Source organism: Furipterus horrens, unplaced genomic scaffold (assembly GCF_987537825.1).
Source record: "Furipterus horrens unplaced genomic scaffold, mFurHor1.1.pri manual_scaffold_11, whole genome shotgun sequence".
Taxonomy (NCBI): Eukaryota; Metazoa; Chordata; class Mammalia; order Chiroptera; family Furipteridae; genus Furipterus; species Furipterus horrens.
In genome coordinates, this window is record NW_028327181.1 from 90,499,860 (window position 1) to 90,519,420 (window position 19,561).

A 19,561-nucleotide genomic window follows, 5' to 3' on the forward strand; every position below is an offset into this window, starting at 1 on the left:
GCTCACTGTCAAACCCCATCTGCAGAAATTTTGGAGTCGTCCCTGACTCAGTGGTAGCCCCCACCTAACAGAGTGGCAAGTGAAGAACCAGACGTGGATTCTGAGAATTTCCAGGAAGTGACAACATTTTAGAGCTATAAAGTGTGTCCCCTTCCCAGCCACCCACACTGGTGTTTATTCTGTAGGCCAGCTACTTTTCTGAGAGCAGTGTAGCCAAAGGGAGGACGAATGTCACTCAGATTTCAGCTTTAAGGGGGAGTTCAGGTTGCAGGAGCTTGACCAGCACCTGGGCATTTCCTGGGATGCCAGGCCCTGTGGCTTCCTTGGGAAGCTCTGCATGCAGCACGCACGCCTGCCCCGCAACTTCCCACCCTCTTTACCGCCCGCGTCCCACCACCCCTGGCTGCTGGCGTCCGTGGCCACCCAGGTGTGCAGCCCAATCCCGCCTCACTGTGAGGGGCAAGGGGAGGCCCGTCAGGAGGGAGCTGTCCCCTCTGCAGGGAAAAGGACCCTGATTCTGGAGAAAAAGGCTCGCTCTCCTGTAGTACTCTCACCCCAGACTAATATAACTGCCTAAGTGAAGGTTGGAACCTGAGGCGGGGGAGGGGTGCTTTGTGCTAAGGGGCACGTGCATGATATGGCTGCCAACTGTGACACGGCTGGAAATTGTAGGCTCCTGCTCAGTGCGTGTGCCTGCACCTCAATTGTCTGGGTCTCATTGCGTTGCCCCAGACCCCCTGACCCCCACTCCAGATCGCTCACTGGGCCCTGGGCCCCCAGGTCACTCACTGTGCCCCAGCCCCTCCGGGTCACTCCTTGTGCCCCAGCTTTCCTGGGTTGCTCATTGTGTCTCCCGGACCTCTGTCAGCATGTCCGGGCTGCACCTCTGGGCTCCATTGATTATTTTTTTGGAGCTATTGTGGCTGCGGGCCGGACAATCGCCCACATCATCTCTACAGGACATCCGAGCTCAGGAGCCAGACGCCACTGAGATGAGAGACCCTCCTGAAATTACAATGGAGCAAGAGAGCTCAGCTCTGCTCCAATGGCCTCTTTATCCAGGAGACAATGCAGAACCTTCCACAGGCCTGCAGAAGTCTCCAGCTCAGCCTCCCAAGCCAAATACATATTTTAGAGTGACAGGTCGGCCTTTGGACCTGGAGCTAACTGTTCAGCCAGAGGCTACTGTGGAGGCTGAACGTCCGACACCGACACCGCTGCAGCAGACCACCGCTCCTCCGAAACACCCTGAGGCGATGCTTCCAGGTCCAGAGACTGTTCAGCCCCAGCAGCCACCCTGGTCTGAGCAGTTTCTCAGGGCCCATCAAGCAGTGTCATCTGAGGCCGGGCCTCCAGTGCCTGAACAGAAGGCTGTCATCAATATATGTGAGATCTGTTCCTGCCGAAATGAGACGCTGTCTTGTTCTGGTCTCGGCCCAACGCAGGCGCTCCACAGAGTGCCTGTGCCAGACTCCGACACGTACAAGGACATCTTCACCACCTTGTAAGAACTGCCTTTCTTCCTTTGTTCTCCGCAACCTGCCTGACCTGCCAGCCTTCTCCTCCTGGTTTCCCTGGGCCGTCCTCAGCTTCTCAAACCCACACTGACTACTTCCTGCTTTTATATTTTGTTTGTCATCTATTCCTTATCTTCATTCCCATTCTCACCATTGTTTCCTCCTCCGCATGTTTCCTTACTGGTTTTTCTTTAGCCCCATCGCTTCATTCCTTAACCCTCTACTCCCCTCCCACTTCTATGCCATACTCTTTACAGCTTCGTGGCCCTCTCCGAATCTCATTGGTGGTGATACAACAAATTGGTTAAGAGAAGAGATTCTAGAGCCAGAGTGCCCGAGTTTGAATGCAGTTATGCCATATATTAGTGTTTGGGTTCAATTTCATCATCTGTAAAGTTGAGATTATGATAGTTACCACCTCTTAGGATTGTTGTGAGTTTTAGATGAATTCACCTATATCAGTGCCTATCATATATCCAGTTATACCCAGAACTCACATTTGCCACCTGGCTTTCTAAATATATCACCCATTCTGTGTCCAGCCAGGGCTAAGTACTATGGGAGCCACAGAAGTATGACATTGTCTATGAAACGTGACAATGACAGGTGGGAAGAAAGGGAATATGACTAAAAAGGGAGATGATATATAGTTAAGTACTAAAAAAGATACAGACCAGAGGTGGTATAATTCAGCAGAGTCGGTAGTCACTGGCCTATGGAAGTCGGAAGACTGCATGGTTAAGCTGTAACTTTAACTGGGACTGAAAGGTGCCTGTGGTTTGTTACATCGAGGAAAAATAATGCGTACAGTCTTGGCAACAGCATGACTGCAGGAATGATCAGGACTTATTAGGCTAGTCTTGCTGTCAAGAATTGGTTTAGGAAGTGGTGAAAAATATGATTATGAAAAACTTTGGCTCTAGGAGTTTGGAAGTTGCACTGAGACTGGGAGAGCCCCTGAATGTTTTCAAGTGAGAGAGACAGGTGATTAAAATAAGAGGGTTATTTTAAATTCCATATGTAGAGTGATCTCAAGAGGAAAGCTTGATTCAGGGAGACCGGTAGAATACTTGAGCAAAATCTAGCAGTAAAGCAAGAAGAGTGGTTGTGATAGGAGGAGAAAGAACATCCTGGGAACAGTGTAAAGAAAAACTGACAGGCTGTAGTAACTGGCTGGAGTTGGGGAATGGGGTGTACAGGAAAGATAAAAATCAAATACGACCCTGTAAAGTTTCTGTCCTGGGTGATGAGGAGAACCACAGTGGTGTACGAGGTGGACAAAGAGCATTTGGAGAGGAGAGCCAGATTGAAGGCGATGAGTTCAGACTGGGCAGTTTTTATTGGGGAGCCGAAAGCAACCAAAGGATTCTGGTTGGGTGGAAGTGTCCACTGTGAAGAGGGACAGATAGGGACCTGTTTGACTTTTCTCACCTTCCTGGGAAACGCGCATATAAACTGGACAGGTAAGTTGTCGCTGAGGGACGAGGACAAAGCTAAAGGTGAAGATTCATAGTTACCCACTGAGTTAGTGATTGAGACTGAACCTCGGGAATTTCACAGCTTCTTTTAAATACTTGTAATTCATGAATACAGCCTCCCTGTGTTGTTGGTGTTGGTGTTAAAGTCACAGAAACACACAGGATAAATGTGAAAATCCCACGCAGCACTTCCCGCCACTCCTGTTACCACTTTGGCATGTGTCTGTTCTTGCAACCTCTCTCTCCTTTTCTTCTTTTCCTTTTCTTTTGCAGTTTCCCCCCTAAAGAGGTAATACCTTACTCCTTGCTCAGTGATTTGTGCTTTTCCTTGTCAAATATGTCTGTCAAATCTTTCCATATCAGTCCTTCTCATTTCTAATTGCCCTTAGCCTTCTAACACCTGGAAAGATTCCCACAGAGGGCACTGACCCAAAGTTTTGCTGTGGCCTGGCTGACGCAAGGTTTCTTTATGTTAATTTGCTGATAATGATAAATTTTTGGTATTTTTCTGTTGAATTATTATTTTTGCATTCATTTGTACAAGGAGTCATTTTAGACACAGGTGGTTTGGAGAAAATGCATTCAAAGTAATTAACTGGCATTACATAGCCTAGATAAGAAATTGAGGTTCTGAGGAGATGCCTCATGGTTTGTGCCAGGGGCCCCACATTATGTCTTTATTAATTTGTGCAGACTGGGAAAGCTGATAGCTGTGGAAATTAGAAAGCTGGTATTTTCTTCATTTGATTAATCCCCACAAGGTTGCCATGACTGTTTTAATTACTCTGTTTGTTCTTTTCCTGCCTATTTAAAGATACTAACTGTGTTTCTTTGCAGCGATTTAAAAGGCAACTCTATTTCTCACCTTGATAAGGATTCATGGAGGTTCTTCCATACAACTGAGAAACTGTGAGTATGTTCTCTCCAAAAATGTATACAAACAAACAGACAAACAAACATGACTGCATTGTAAGATCCTTCTTGGTCCCCAATTTTGAGGTCATTAGCTCTGAGAAAAGGTATTCACCTCCATATCATAAATCAACCTCTATTGATTCCAAGTCTGTGTTTATTTTAAAAATTAAATTGGTAGGCCCTCTTTAAAATGAGTCAACTTAACCTTATTCTTCACTATAACAAGTATTACATGTTTATATTCTCAGTATATAAAAATGAAATACAGGCATAGTGAAGCCTTCGCTTCTGCCCTCGTCCCCCACCCTTAAGGTGAGGCTGTTCTGAGCTGTTTACTGTGTGCCCTTGCAGACCTTTCCCCGGGCCTTTGCCTACATACTGATAGCACAATAGGCATGTTGTGTGATTTTCATTTTTTTTTTTTTTTTACATAAATGGTAACAACTTGGTCCTTCCACCTCTTGCTATGTCTTAGATTTATTTCCTTCCTGGCTAACCAATTCATTTAAACTCCTGCATAATATTCTACAGGATGTGTGTGTCACAGTTAAAAATCCCCCTATTGATGGATGTTTAGATTATGTCGTTTTCCTGTTGCATGTATTGCTGCAACGAACATTCTTGTACATGCATCTTTGTGAACATGGACAGGCTTTCTGCAGAATAGACATTTAGAAATGGAATTGTTGGGGCGAAGAGTATACTGATATAACATTTTGACTGCCCTCAAAGAAGTTGTGCCAACTTATGCTCCAGTCAGTAGTAGGCCACGACAACATTCATTTCCAGCACTGATAGTCTCCATTTTTTGGCTGATGTAATGAGTGAATAAAAGGGGTCCCATCTGAATTTGAATTTTTCTGGTTACTTGTAAATTTAACTGGAGAGTATCATGCTTTGTGAAATAAACCAGGTGGTGAAAGAAGAATACCATATTATCTCACTTCATACAGGAATCTAATGAGAAAACAAACCAATGAGCAAAGTAGAACCAGAGACATGGAAACAAGGAACAGGCTGACAGTGACCAGAGGAAAGGAGAGAGGGGAAAAGGGGGGAAAGAAGGGGAAGGGTCTAGTGAAGAAACTAGTGTAAATGACCCATGGACATGGACAAGAGGGAGGGGGTTGTCTGTGGGAGAGGGCTGGGGGTGGGCAGGGCAGGGGAGAGCAATGAGGGGAAAAATGGGGACAATTGTAAGAGAACAACAATTTTAAGAAATCTTTAAATATTGAACATTTATATTTCTTCTCTGACTTTGCCCTGTCCTTTTTTGCCTATTTTTCTTTTATCTTTTTTAAATCAATTTGTAGAAAAGTCAGTTTGGGTACACACGTAGTTTGGGAAAAAATATTTACATTCAAAGTAATTAACTGGCATTTTTTATGACAAGTTTGTGTGTCATATTATTAGGTCAACTCGAACAGATGTCATAAACGACCTCTGAGTTAATAATAAGAGACCAAATAGCCATAGTAATCTAAAAACAGGGTTTATGATCACCCTCTAAGATATCTTATTGGTAACGAAAAATGCTAGAACCAAGCAGGTGTTTTTCTTTTTTTTAACTTACGAATTTCTTTGAAATTATATATAGTTTATATTTTCCATGATAGAGTCTGAATTGGAAATTTTATTTCCCAAACTTGTAAGAAAAATGAAAGTCATTTAGCACAAGAAATAAATAAGATTAGTTTTCTTTAAGGAGTAGAGAGAACGGAGTAGTCTGAAAGATGGTGTAGGAGAAAAAACTTTGGATTGTGTAACTATATACCTATGGAATTTTGAGCCATGAGAAATATACATTGCACACTTTTTAAGTTAAAAATTAAACATTAGTTTTTTAAAATAACATCTGTTTGGGATCTTATAGACAATAGCATGAATCTGGGAAGTGTTGAAGATTTCTAAGTCAGCTTGAGATCTCTACCTTATGAGGGAGAGGTCTCTAACTTAGGGTCAATAGACCCCCAGAGCAGGATTTCTTCACCTTTTTGTGTTTTCCTTTAGTCTCTTTGGTGATTGGCAGAAGCCTCTGTTCTTGGGGACTATGTTTTTAAATGAAATAGAAAAACAATAAAAAATAAATTTAAAAAATATATAAGAAAATAAAGAAAAACTATTACTGAAAAAAGTTTTCAAATATTTTTTAAAGCTATCGATATAGTAATAGATCTGCTTCTCTTAACATACTAAGAAACGAGCTATAGTGGTAGATCTAATAACTGGTTATAGTTTCTAAGTAGTGATGTGAATGACATCTGCAACAAATGTGTGATTTGAAAATACGCATACAGTTTCAAGTGACTTAGGGAGGTACAATTTTTTCCAATGTTTTATATTTATGAAAAGGTTTACTATAAACATTGTTGGACATGGCAGCTTTTTTGCTTTTTCTTTTTGGACCATTTCTATGGAAATATGAAAGCGTTACCTAAGGGAGGTGAGAAAACAATGAATCAGAGCATCACCCCTGACCATTCCCCCTGCATACACATTCTGACCATCACTGCTGTTCCCTATAATGTGGTGAATTTCAAGTTGAGGCCAAGGTCTTTGATGCCTTTTTAGGACTCCAAGACTTGTTTGTTGGAATTAAAGTCTTTATGTTTTTATTTTCATGTTTTGTTTTTTTTTTAATGTAACTATATCTGTGTCATCTGAACTACCTTATAACTGAGAACAGTCCCTGATCTTAGTTGTTGAATTTCTGGGCCATAATATTTTGCCACATGCTATGAGTAAAGAATTAAGCTTTGGGGTAGAATGATGCTACAAGATGCGGTTATAAAAATATGTAGCCAACAGGAGAAGCGCCGAGAGCGCGGCCGGGACGGTTGGAGAAGAAGATGGCTCCCGGAAGGGGGAGAGACAAACTGCCGTAACCTCTGCCGTTCAGGAGCCCGGTTAATTATTTATTCGTTACGCTTTTTCTTCTCTCCCCCCCAACTTTTTCCTTCCCCCTCCTCTTTTATTTTTTATTTTTTGAGAGACGAAAAATCTCCGGAAAGGGGGAGGAAAATTCCTTTCGCTCTTTTTTAAATTTCCCCACCTCCTTCCCTCCCCCAGCTCTCCTTCCTCCGGCCTCTTCCTCCCAACTTAGAGGACGTCCTTCCCGGTGGCCGCCCCGACGGGGTCTGAGCAGGCGGAGGCGGCGCAGGCTTTTTGTACTGAGGTTTGCGCCTGCGCAGGGCGCCTGCCTCCGCCGTGCACGGGGCTGGCCCCCCCTCCGGGGACAGCGCGTGTCAGCTGCGCACCATCAAGAGAGTGCAGTTCGGAATTCTCAGTCCGGATGAACCGGTAAACGGCTCTGCTCTCGCTCTCTTCCTCCCTCGAGCGCAGCGCGCGGGGTTTTGACAGTTGGCTGCGGAAACTTGGTGCCTCTCGCTGCCGTTGGGGACAGGCAGGGGGATGGGTTAGCACCGCGGCTTCCCGGAGTTATTTTGCTAGGGTTGTGACCCCGGCCGCAGGTGAGGCTGGAGGGAGAGAAAAAGGGACAGAAGAGTGCCTGCCATCACACCACAGTGATACCGACTTAAACGGAGTCAGACGAATTATAGGGGCCGTTCGCAAGTTTAGATAAGAAGCCGACCCCCATATTTTTTCTCTCCTGTGTCTATAAATATTAATTGAGCACCTGTTATGCGATAGACACAAGTGCTGGAAATCAGAGTTGTGAACAAGGACAAGGAACCTGCCTTTTCAAGTACTTTCTGTGGGAAGGGGCACAGGAGACGCACAAAAAACATACAAATAAATGAACGAGCAAGATAATTTAATCATTGGCAAGTGCCCTGAATAAAGAAAAACTAATGCGATGGAAAGCCAATTAGGTGAAGCTAGTTTAGATGAGGTGGTGTCAGGGTCTGGGAAGGCCTGTCAGAGGAGATGGATGACGGACAAGAAGCAGCGCTGTCATCTAGGCCTGAGGAACGAATGAGTTTGGTGTGTCCCAGGGGCTGAAGGCCAGTGTGGCTGGGATTCAGTGGTTGAGAAGTAGAGTGTTATCCAAATGGGCTGGAGAAGGATGAGGTGGGGCAGGCCAGGTGGGATATTGTTTAAAAAAAAAATGTAGCCAACAGACATTGAGGGAAAGCAGAATGTTTCAAACGCTGAACTTGATGGAAATAGCTTCACAAGGCGACACAGCATGTTCTCCAGTCTCCAAGGCTCCTTTGAAGGGGGCACCACCTAATGTCATGTGCAAGGAGCGCGGAGTCTCCTGCAAGAGACACCCACGTTGACGTTCGGCAGAGCTGCTTCCGAACTGGCTCTCTACCACTCCCTCGCTCCGTTCTTGGAGGCACTGGCCCTGTGCCTTTCTGCTCCTCACATGTAGGAAATGAGTGAAACTCCCCTCACTCCCACCCCTAACCCCAAGCATGTCCCTCGTCGGTACTGAGAGACTAGATAAAGCAAAGGCCTTCACATTCCTTGGGCAGACCAGGTGTCAGGCTTGTCTGTGGATCCCTTCCTCTTTCATTATGGAGAATTCTGGCCAGATCGCTCAGTTTTCTAATTTATTCAACTGTCATTTCTGCTGCGCATACACTGACCATTGTTTTTATGAATGACAACACTCCATTTGTATAAGGCTGAGTTCATTCTTTTCACTGTATGTGCTGGCTGCTTACAGCTCTCTGAGGATATTAATTGTGCTATCCTGAAGTCCTCTTGTGCTTCCTCCGTTAACTCCGTATCATTGGCTGTAAACTCTTATGTTTGTTTTCGTTTTCCGTCCAGGTTTCTCCATATATATTTCTGTATAGTAAATAATTGTAGTTATTTTGCCTTTTGATCCAGAAATAACCTTTTTATTTTTCAGAATGCTGAGTAACAACAAGTTAAATTCATAAGGACTCATTTCGACTTCTTTTATTCCTCAAGTCTTTGTAAGTTAATTGTTTTTATTTATAATTTTTTAGTTATATTATCTATAAGATACATAGGGGTTCAAATTAGATAACTTTTACAATTTCTCCCAGCAATAAAATGCTACAATTCTGTAAGTGTGGATAGGGCTTCCAGCCCATCTTGAGCATTTATTATCTTCAATGCATTTTCAATTTTTTAATCATATAAACAAGATATAGGCAGGAAATTGTCTCCAGTTATAGAGGAAAAGTGGTAATAATGTCTGAGTACTTATACACACTCATATGAACCTTGTTACATAAGTGTTCATATATCATCTGCCTGTATTTACATTTAATTTAGGGCCCATGGATCAAATAGAGCCTATGGTATGTTTCCATACAGCCCATAAGTTAAGAATACTTTTTACACTTTTAAAGGGCTGTAAACAAAAAAAAAAAAAAGAAAAGAAAGAAGCGAAGAAGAATATGCGAGACAGACTGTCTGTGGCCTGCAAGGCCTAAAATATTTACTGTCTGCCTTTACAGAAAAGGTTTTAAAATGTTAATTTAGTAAAATGAGAAGCATTCAGGTTAACGTCAAATTGTCTCCTAAAGGACAAGAAAATATAGAACACTTACATTAATTTGAATGCTATTAGCCCAGAAATTTTCAATAATTTAATCTAAATTAGATTAACATTTACATATCAAATGTTTAACTAAGTAGATGAATTATGTAAACAATATTGTTATGAACGTGTTAAGTTACCAGGAGAGCAGATTTGGTGTTCAGGATTTTAATGTTTAAAATGATGGTTAAGGCCCTGGCTGCTGTGGCTCAGTGGATTGAGCATCGGCCTGCGAGCCAAGTGTCGCTGGTTCGATTCCCAGTCAGGGCACATGACTAGGTTGCATGTCAGGTCCCCAGTTGGGATCACGAGTGAGAGGCAACCACACAGTGATATTTCTCTCCCTCTCTTTCTCCTTTCGCCTCTCTCTAAAAATAAACAAACAAACAAACAAACAAATAAATAAATAAAAAACCTAAAAAAAAAAAAAAAAAAAAAAAAATAAATGATGGTTAAGTGGTATACTTAGAAATGTCTACACCAAATAAGCATATCAGAAATGCCCCTACCTTCACTAATTACAAAATAAAGATCTCTCCAGCCTCCTTGCCAAGGGAGAAACGCTTGCCTAGTGATTCCATTTACTTAGAGATAAGGAGATCTCCTTTGCTATAGGAACTCAATTCTTATTTTTTGTCCATGGCATTCAGAGATGTGTATGTCATTAATTTTTTGAAGCTAATTAATGATGCTTTTTAGCAAATAGATGTTTTTTGCAAATATAGAAGGCTTAAGGGAAGTGGGTAGAAAGAGCCTCATGAGGGACTAAAAATAGTCCTTTGAATTATGAAACTTTTCAAGCCTCAGGGCATAAGCACTTTTGAATTGGTCTTCTGGGGTATCTCACCATCTGGGTTCCAAACCTTACAAACAGGAGGAAGACAAATGAGGTAACTAACCGCTCAATAGATTAGGTCATTCATCCCCTCTGCTGTGAAATACTTTGTAAGCTAATTATTCCATGCCGGCCTAAGTATTCCCATTCATTAAAAAAGGCCAACCAACAAACAAGCTAAGAAAGAGCATGCCAAGCACTGTCGCTAGTATTGTAGGCGCAAATATGGGTAAGACATGGCTTCTGCCCTCTGGTAACTCATGATCTCACAGGGAAAATGAACGTGCAAGCTCCTACCACAATGCACTAGTAGTAAACAGAAGACAGTGCTGCAGAGGCGCATAGAGGGAGCCATAAAATAATAAAACCACATTTCCTTTACAACACTTATTTTTCTCCCTCTACTTCCCAGCTACTTGTTTATTTTATAAATACTTGAGTTTACATATGTTCACGTGCCACTTTTAAACATGGTAGACAGTGCAGGTGAGCAAGACCTCATCCATCCTTTCAAGGACTTTAGGCTCAGAGGAAATAGGATGCAAAAATAACTGTATCAAAAAGAAGAAATGGTGATGGGCAATGAGAAGTATGAATTGGTTTTGGAACACAGCAGAGGGAAAAGACACTTGAAGTTGGATCAGCAAAGATGTTACTAGAGCAATGCTGTTTGAAGACGACCTTGAAGGGCCCTTAGGGATCATCACACAGACATCTTGACTGGAATAAGCTTGCAAAAGGAGCGTGGGGAAAGGCAAAATACAGGAAAAATACCTTGAGTACCTGTAGAGTACAAGTAAAAATACCTTGAGTGCCTGTGGAGTACAGCTAGGAAGAACAGAATATTAGAGCCAGATCTTCTAGGGCTTTGAAGGCCAAGCCAAGGATAACATGCCAGGCTACCATGTTATCACACCTGTGCTGTAGGGCAAACTTTCGCCTACAACAGAATCACTTGAAGAGCCCGTTAAAACTCAAGCTCCACCCCCACAGTTACTGATTCAGTCGGTCCAGAGTAGGGCTGGGAATTTGCATCTTCAATAAGTTCCCAAGTGATGCTTATTTTGCATGGGGATACACAGTTGTCCCAGCACCATTTGAAAAGACGGTTCTTTCCACATTGAATAGCTTTGGCACCCTTGTGGGAACTCAATAGACAACACATGTGAGGGTTCATTTCCGGACTGTCAATCCTGTTCCATTGATTGCTATGTCTAGCCTTATGCCAGTCCCACACTGTGATTGCTGTGGCTCTGAATTAGGTTTTGAAACCAGGCTGTGTGTGTCCTTCCACATTGTTCCTCTTTATCAAGATCGTTTTAGCTATTCTTGGTCCCTTGAGTTGTCATATGATTTTAAAAATCGCTTGTCAATTTCTGGAAAGAAATCAGTTGAAATTTTAATAGAGATTGCATTGAAACCATAAATTGATTTGGGGAGTAGGTCATTTTAACAGCATCATTTTCCAATTCATGAACACATCATGTCTTTCCATTTGTTTACATCTTTTAAAAGTTTCTCTACACAATGTTTTGTAGTTTTTAGTATGTGAGTCATACACTTCCTTGGATATTTCATTCTTTTTGATGCTGTTATAGCTGGAGTTTTTTTCTTTATTTCATTTCTGGATTATTCATTCCCAGTGTATAGAAATACAGCTAATTTTTGCATATTGGTCTTGTATCCTGCAACCTTGTTGAACTCATTTATTAGCTCTAATAGTTCTTTCCTAGATTCTCAGGAATGTGTCCCATGGTCTTCCAATTTCCTGAGCATATTTTGAAAGCCCTTCAGAGTTTTTATGGATATCTCATTTCTCAGCTTTGACTTTGAAGCTTTTTGGTTAGGCTCTTTTTTTTTTTTTTTAAATTTTGCACCAACTGTTATCTGTTGCCTCAGCGGCTACCCTGTTAAAACATTTACCTGCAATTGTTTTCACAAAATTGCCCCTGAGGAGAGAGGCTTTTGGCGCTACCCAGCTCTCAGTCACGTCAAAGACAAACCTTTTCAGTGAGTCTTCAGGGAACTACCAGACAGTTCTTTGGGAATGAGATTGTATTCCATTCTGTTCCCTGTGGTACTGGGCATGTGGGCTGTTTTTCAATGTTACCCCTGGGATGGAGAGCAAAGGTCTAAGAAGAATTAAAGCAACACAGATCATTGATCTTACAAAAACTAATCACTTTTCTTGAATAAGTGTTCCCTGGATTCCTGCAAGCGTGCTGGTTAAATTTTCAGTTTAAAGAAAATTGAGTTTGCCTACAACATGGTTTTAAACTTGACTATACGTTAGTTAAATATTTAATCATGGGGGATGATTAGGAAACAGAGATAAAAACAGAAAATGTAATTTCTCATCGAGGGTCTCCCAGATGGGTACATGAAATTTGAAAATCTATTTCTTTATTTACTGGTCTCACAAGTAAGGTTAAATTACAAGTTATTTTAAACCCTTTTTCTTCATAGAAGTTAAACAGGCTTTGGAGTCAGAACTGGCTTCAATGTCACCTCTGCTTCTTACTAGCTTGATGACCTGGGACAAGCAATACAACCTCTCTGTGCCTCAGTTTTCTCATTGGTAAAATGGGATAATAATAATATTTATCAGTAAGATTATTGTGAGGGTTACACTAACGATTCTTGAGAAGAGTTAACCTAAAAACAGACTTTCTGTTCTTTCTTATTTTTGTCTGTTTTGCTTGTTTTAAAGAGTCAAGAATAAAATTTATTTCAGCATTTGAAATAAAAAATTTTGTCAAAAAACACATTTGTTCATTTTACTGATATGCAGTTAAAATGTTATTTATTTATTAAACAAACATTTATTAAATACCTAGAAAATTTTAGGCACTAACAGTCCAAGAAATTGACAAGTAAACAGGTGATTACATGAAATGTAAGGAAGCCTGTGATATAAGAATACACATGGGAGTATGTGATGAGACTGTGGTTTTCACCAGTTCCTCTTAAGATTTATCCCTTCTTTGGCTCTAAAACCAAGGAATTGGTCTTATTTTTATTTTTAACTGGGTGATTTAAACTGGAATTAAAAAAAAATTCTGTAGATGAAAGAAAAGCAACTTGAATTATGGAGGATGCCACAATAAGTATTTTCTGTAGAGCAAGAGCTTCCTGTCAGCATAGTCACCTCTAGGGTTTTCCATCTGAAAGTTCTTTGGCATACTTCTTTCTTTGCTATCCACTTATTTCTTCTTCTTCTTCTTCTTCTTCTTCTTCTTCTTCTTCTTCTTCTTCTTCTTCTTCTCCTTCTCCTTCTCCCTCTTCTTCCTCTTCTTCCTCTTCTTCTTTTTTTTCCCACTTTCGCTTCCCCACTTAATCATTTAGAGACCTGGATAGTTCCCCAGCAAAGAGTGCTTAACAGATTCTCTGGGTGATCTATAAGTAAAGACAGAAAATAATATTTTTTTAACCTTCTAGTTTTGTACTAACAAAATGAATATAAACTTTCGGGGCAATTATTGAAAATGCAGATAATTTTTATTCTATTGCATTTTTTTCAGAATCCTCAGTCATAAGCCTTTGAGAAGTCTTGATGATCCCTATCTTTTTCATTTGCCAGCATTAAAATATCTGTAAGTATTGCGACAATCTCTTGGTTCGTGAGATGATTTCTGCTCCTTTCTACTTTTGTCAGAGTTAGCATTTTGCATTTTGACTAAAAAGTCGTCATTTAAATTATAACTGGTTTATTGCATAAAAGTTATTTGCACAGTAGCCCTGGCTGGTGTGGCTCAGTGGATTGAGCGCTGGCCTGCGAACCAAAGTGTAGCCAGCTCTATTCCCAGTCAGGGCACATGCCTGGGTTGAGGGCCAGGTCCCCTGTTGGGGAAGCATGAGAGGCAGCCACACATTGATGTTTCTCTCCCTTTCTTCCCCTCTCTCTAAAAATAAATTTAAAAATATTTTTAAAAATAAAAAATAAATAAAATATCTTTCCCTATTGAAAAAAACAAAGTTATTGGCACAGAAAAATGATTAAGAGAGAAAGCAGGTGGACAAGGTAGCCAGCAGAGAAAGGGAGCGGTGTTAAAGAACACACACTGATATGTAACTTGAGAAGCATGTAGAAATACCATTGATCTCAGGAACAAAAAAGGAATAACTTGTACATTATGTATTTTTTAAAGAGTAATGAAGTGGTGGATGCTACTGAGAATGAGAAGTAGAATAATGGCTAAAAAAAAATAGATTGTACTGTTCACCGACATCATTAATTTGATGATGCAAATAAATTTAAATTTCTTCAAGAAGAGCTCTCTGAAATTATTATCCACAGCAAGTAAACTTTCGAGCTGGCTTGACAGAGAAGCCAAAACTGAAGTAAGCAGATATTAAGTGCCCTTTCAAGTACAGAATTTTGTCTTTGGGTTCATTTGATGCCTGTTTGGACTTTCTCCTTCAGAGACCTGGGGAAAACAGATGTGTCACTCACAACAGTTGAGCGCATCCTCGTGCTAAACACTAATTTGGAAAAACTGTAAGTTGATTTTTCTTATATTTATTTTCACTTAGTTGTTCTTTTAGGTTTGCCTTATTATTTTCTTAAGTTGGATTCTTATTTAATAAAATTCACTATTTTAAAGTATACAGTTCAGTGAGTTTTGAGAAATGTGTATTTATGTGCCACCATGCTATTTGAGATACAGAATACTTTCGTCATACCTAAAAGGCTCCTCATGATTTTTTGCACTCAGTTGCTCCTCCCACCATTAGTCCCTGGCAAGTACCAATTTGATTTTTGTCACGATAGTCTTGCCTTTTCCAGAGTCTCTTATCAATGAAATCATGTAAAGTGTAGCCTTTTGTGTTGACTTCTTTCAGTTAGCATAATCCTTTTGGAATTCATTCATGTTATTGCATCTATGAGTAGCTCATTCCTTTTTATTGCCGTGTAATTTTCCAGTTGTGTGAAGATACCAGTCTGTTTAAGTGGTCATCAGTTAATGGATGTTTGAGTTGTTTCTACTTTTTTTTTGGCCCTTCCGTTCTAAATGACAGCTTTGCTGGATAGAGCAATCTCGGTTTCAGTCCTTGTTTCTCATCACTTTGAATACTTCTTGCCAGTCCCTTCTTGCCTGCAAAGTATCTTCTGAGAAATCAGCTGGTAGGCTTAAAGGAATTCCTCTGTAGGTAACTCTCTGCTTTTTTCTTGCAGCTTTTAAGATTCTCTCTCTACCTTTACCATTTAGCATTTTAATGATGGCGTATCTTGGTGTGGTCCTCTTTGGGTCCGACTTATTTGGGACTCTCTGTGCTTCCTGGACTTGTATGTCTGTTTCCTTTGCCAAATTAGGGAAGTTTACTTTCATTATTTTTTCAAATAGACTTTATTGCTCTTCCTCTTCTGCTTCTGGCACCCCTATGATTCGGATGTTGGTACTTCTGGAGGTGTCCCAGAGTTTTCTTATTCTCTCCTCATTTTTTTAACTTCCATATTTCTTCATTCTCTTCTGGATGACTGTTGATTTCTTCCTTATGTTCCAAATCATTGATTTGGACCCTGGCTTCCTTCCCTTCACTGTTGATTCCCTGTGGATTTTTCTTTATTCCACTTAGTGTAGCCTTCATTTCTTCCCTTATGCTTTTGCAGTACTCAGTGAGTTCTCTGAGCATCCTTATCAGCAGTGTTTTTGAAATCTGCATCAGATAGCTTGGCTATCTCCATTTTGTTTAGTTCTTTTCCTGGAGTTTTGTTCTGTTCTTTCATTTGCGCCATATTCCTTTGTTTCCTCAACCAGGCAGCCTCCCTGTGTTTGTTTCTGTGTACGAGGTAGAGCTGCTTTGACTCCCTGTCTTAGCACACCTGTTAAGTTGTATGGGGTGGAGCTTTGGGTATTTGCCAGGGCGGGGCAACCCATTTCACCACTCTGTGGCTCTGTATGTGGAGGAGGGGTCAGAGAGAGGACAATGCCACTGCCTGGCTTCTGGAGGCTTGCTCAGCACTCACCCTGCTTCCAGTCACTTCACCCACTGGCACCCCTCTAGCTGTTGCACTTGTGGTGGTTCCCAGAGTGGGTGGGTTTGAGTGAGTGCATTCTAGAACTGTGGGGGCCCTCTAAGCAGACTCGCTTGAGTGACAAGTGGTTTCTTCCGCCACCCCAACCCACACTGGTTTTAATAGCCAGAAGTTATTACGCTTTATTTTTCTGGTGCTGGCGCCCTGGGCTGCGCAGTCTGGCTTGGATTGGGATCACCCGATCTTTATGCACCACACATGAATGTAGGACTGCCTGTTCTGCCAGCCATTGGTGCCTCCTCACCAGCACCACACAGTGTCCTTTCCGCCCCGGCTCCACCCCTCCTACCCATCTGGATGAATATGGCTCCTTTAAATCATTGGTTGCCGGACTTCCATGCAGTTTGATTTTCTGACAGTTCTGGGTGTTTTTCGTTTTGAGGATAGTTGTGATATTTCTTATGCTCGTGCAGGGGGCTGCTGAAGCATGTCTGCCTATACCTGCAACTTGACCTGAAGTCCTTTCTCTGGTTTCTTAAGATGGAAGCTGCAGAAGCTGAGTATTGCTTTAGCAACATCCCACATATTGACATCTCATGTTTTCTGTTTCAGTCAGTTCAAAATAGTTTCTAATTTCCCTTATGAATTTTTTCTTTGACCCATAGGGTTATTCAGAAGCATGTTTTTTAGTTGTCAAAACTGTGAACTTTTTTTTTATAGATCTGTTAATTTCTGATTTACTTTCACTGTTGTTAGAGAACGTATATTGAATTACTAAAATCCTTTTTAAATTATTGAAACTGACTTTATAGCCAGTAAATTCTGGTAATAGGCCAGAATATGGTCTATTTTGGCAAATCTTATGCGTCCACTTGAAAAAAGTGTACATCCTGCTGATTTGGGGAGGAGTGTCTTCTACACATCATGTAGGTGGATAGTGTTCTTCTAGTCTTCTATATCCTTGTTGATTTTCTATCTACTAGCTCTATCAATCACTGAAAGAAAAATATTAAAGTATCCGATTATAATTGTGGATTTGTTCGTTTCTCCTGGTCATTCTCACTTTCCTTCATCTATGTTTAAGCTCTGTTATCAGGTGTATAAGTTTCTAGGTAATGTCTTCATTATTTGACATATTTATTTTGATGAAATATAGCCTCCTTCATCCCTGGTAATATGCTTTGACATTGACTTTGTCTTATGGAAATATCACCACTCCAGCTTTCTTTTGGTTAGTGTTAGCATAGTATATTTTCTATCCTTTTAACCTATGTGTATCTTTCTATTGAAATTGTTTCTTGTAGACACATAAAGATGGCTTTTGCTTTTTTTTATCTAGTGTGACAGCTGTATTAGACCATTTCCAATTAATGTAATGATTGATGCAATTACATTTAAATCTACTGTCTTGCTATTTGTTTTTTATTTGTCCCATCTGTTTGCCTGTTGTTGTTGTTTTTTTTTCATTTGTGGTTTTGGATTGAATACATTTGAGTATTTTATTTTCTTTGTGGGCTAAAAAGGTATAGCTCAGATTTTGTTATTTTAGTGATTGCTTTATGGTTAATAGTATGCATCTTTACCTTCTCTGTTGCAGGAAGACAGATCTCTGGGTAGGGGCATTCTCATGCCCCACCACCCAGGTGGCATCCCGTGACTCAGGAGACGATGAGCAACTCTCGTCTCCGCCTTCGGCTTCAGGAAATGACCTGAAGTGAAGCCACATTACTTATCAGCGGTGTCTCAGGATTCACACTCCCAGCCCCCGTCCCTGAAGGGATCAAGGTTTCTACCGATGTCCCTTCACACAGCCTCTGCCTCATGGAGGGGCGGCCCAGGTGCCCAGAGACTTGGGGGTGTGTGGGTGGAGATCTGTGTTCAGCTCTAAGCTCAGAATCAGGAAACGCGCCCCCCCCCCCCAATCTCACTGAAGTCAGGAATCTACAAATGACAGCTACAACACCCCTGTTTTCATATGTCCACAAGCTAGGAATTATTTTAGGAAAAACTGGAAGGAATTTTGTGACATGTGAAAATTATATAAAATTCAAATCTCAGTGTCCATAAATAAAGTGCTACTGGAACACGGCCACGCCGGCTCATTTATGTATTGTCCATGGCTGCGTGTGAGCTGTCGCAGCAGAGATGATGAGACAGACAGTAGGGCCCCCATAGCTTTAAATATTTACTATCTGGCCCTTTACAGAAAAAGGTTGCTAACTTCTAATCTAAACTCTCATTTCCTGCAGTTGAAAGGATGTAAAAGTGGGTGGTGGTGATGGTGGGGAACAGAGGAGGAGGAGGTGTCCTGAAGCCCCCCACCCCCCAACAGGCAAAGTAGGGGGGACTTCGGCTAACTTCCCATATCCCCGCATCTCGGAGGGGCCATGTGATCATCAGGCGCTCAGTGTGCACTATCCCACTTTGGAAGCCCTAACTGGATGGGGAGTGGGGATAAGAATGTGACTAAGGCCTGTTCCCAGCATTCCCTCCTTCAGTGCTGTGTATTGGTGGCCCACCTCGGGAAGGATTAAGGTCCAGGGGACAATGGTGAGTGCCCCTTGCCCCCACTCCCAGGTGTTCACAGTCTGGGGTGGGAGGTCTAGACAGACAGGTAAACAACTACCAAGTGGTAGGTGTGACTCCTGGAGATAGGCCCCAGGGAGCCTGGGGGAAGGCTTCCTGGACAATAGAGATGAACCCCGGCTGCACTTGAGAATCACCAGGAAGAGGGCCTCGGCCCCCATGCAGTACCTGCACCCCCAGATATTCTGGTTCCATCTGTCTCAAGTGGGCCTTGGACAAGGGTAAGTTTCCCAGGTCTCCCAGGTGATTGGAATGTTCAGCCAGGACTGTCGCCCCTCTAAAGGATGAGTAGGAACTGGCTGGGTGACATGAGCAAAAGTGGTCCAGGCAGGGCAGAGGACAGACAGGGACAGATTCCCTGCATGGATGTGTGGGCTGCCCCAGCCTGCGGGCCACTGGGACCCCCACCCCCACCCCCCACAACAGTCTCCCACCTACCTCAGGTCCTCAGGAGCCCTTGTCCCCGGAGGAAGTCCGCCCTCCGTCCTGACAACTCCCTTATCTCTTTAGAAAAAGAGCTGATCCGATCAGATTCATTCACAAACTGAGCCAATTCCCTGGCTCAGGAAAAAGAATGTTCCGGGTATGAAGATAAGGGAGGAAATGATCATCTACACATCATTAGGTCAAATACCCCCCCTCCCCCATTTTCACACCCAAAACGTGCTGTTTTTAATCCCAGGGTGGAGAGCTCTCCAGGCCCAGGTGGGAAGACAATTTCAGCCTCCATTTACCCTCCTCCCTAACCCCTTGGAATTCCCTGGGAAT

General features: G+C 42.0%; 1 protein-coding gene across 1 annotated transcript; it reads left to right on the forward strand.

The window, feature by feature from the left end:
- The first annotated feature begins 7,174 nt into the window (after window positions 1-7,174).
- LOC149998832 (leucine-rich repeat-containing protein 37B-like) lies at window positions 7,175-17,925 on the forward strand. Its single transcript, XM_090257577.1, has 4 exons — window positions 7,175-7,210; window positions 13,752-13,823; window positions 14,654-14,728; window positions 17,805-17,925. Exons 1-4 carry the CDS (start codon window positions 7,203-7,205, stop codon window positions 17,923-17,925), a joined length of 276 nt encoding a protein of 91 aa, XP_090113703.1. The 5' UTR covers window positions 7,175-7,202.
- Window positions 17,926-19,561: the final 1,636 nt, after the last annotated feature.

Coding starts and splice junctions, on each gene's coding strand:
- LOC149998832 (XM_090257577.1), top strand. Junction 13,824..14,653: donor TTGCCAGCATTAAAATATCT/GTAAGTATTGCG, acceptor TTTCTCCTTCAG/AGACCTGGGGAAAACAGATG. Junction 14,729..17,804: donor AACACTAATTTGGAAAAACT/GTAAGTTGATTT, acceptor TCTCTGTTGCAG/GAAGACAGATCTCTGGGTAG.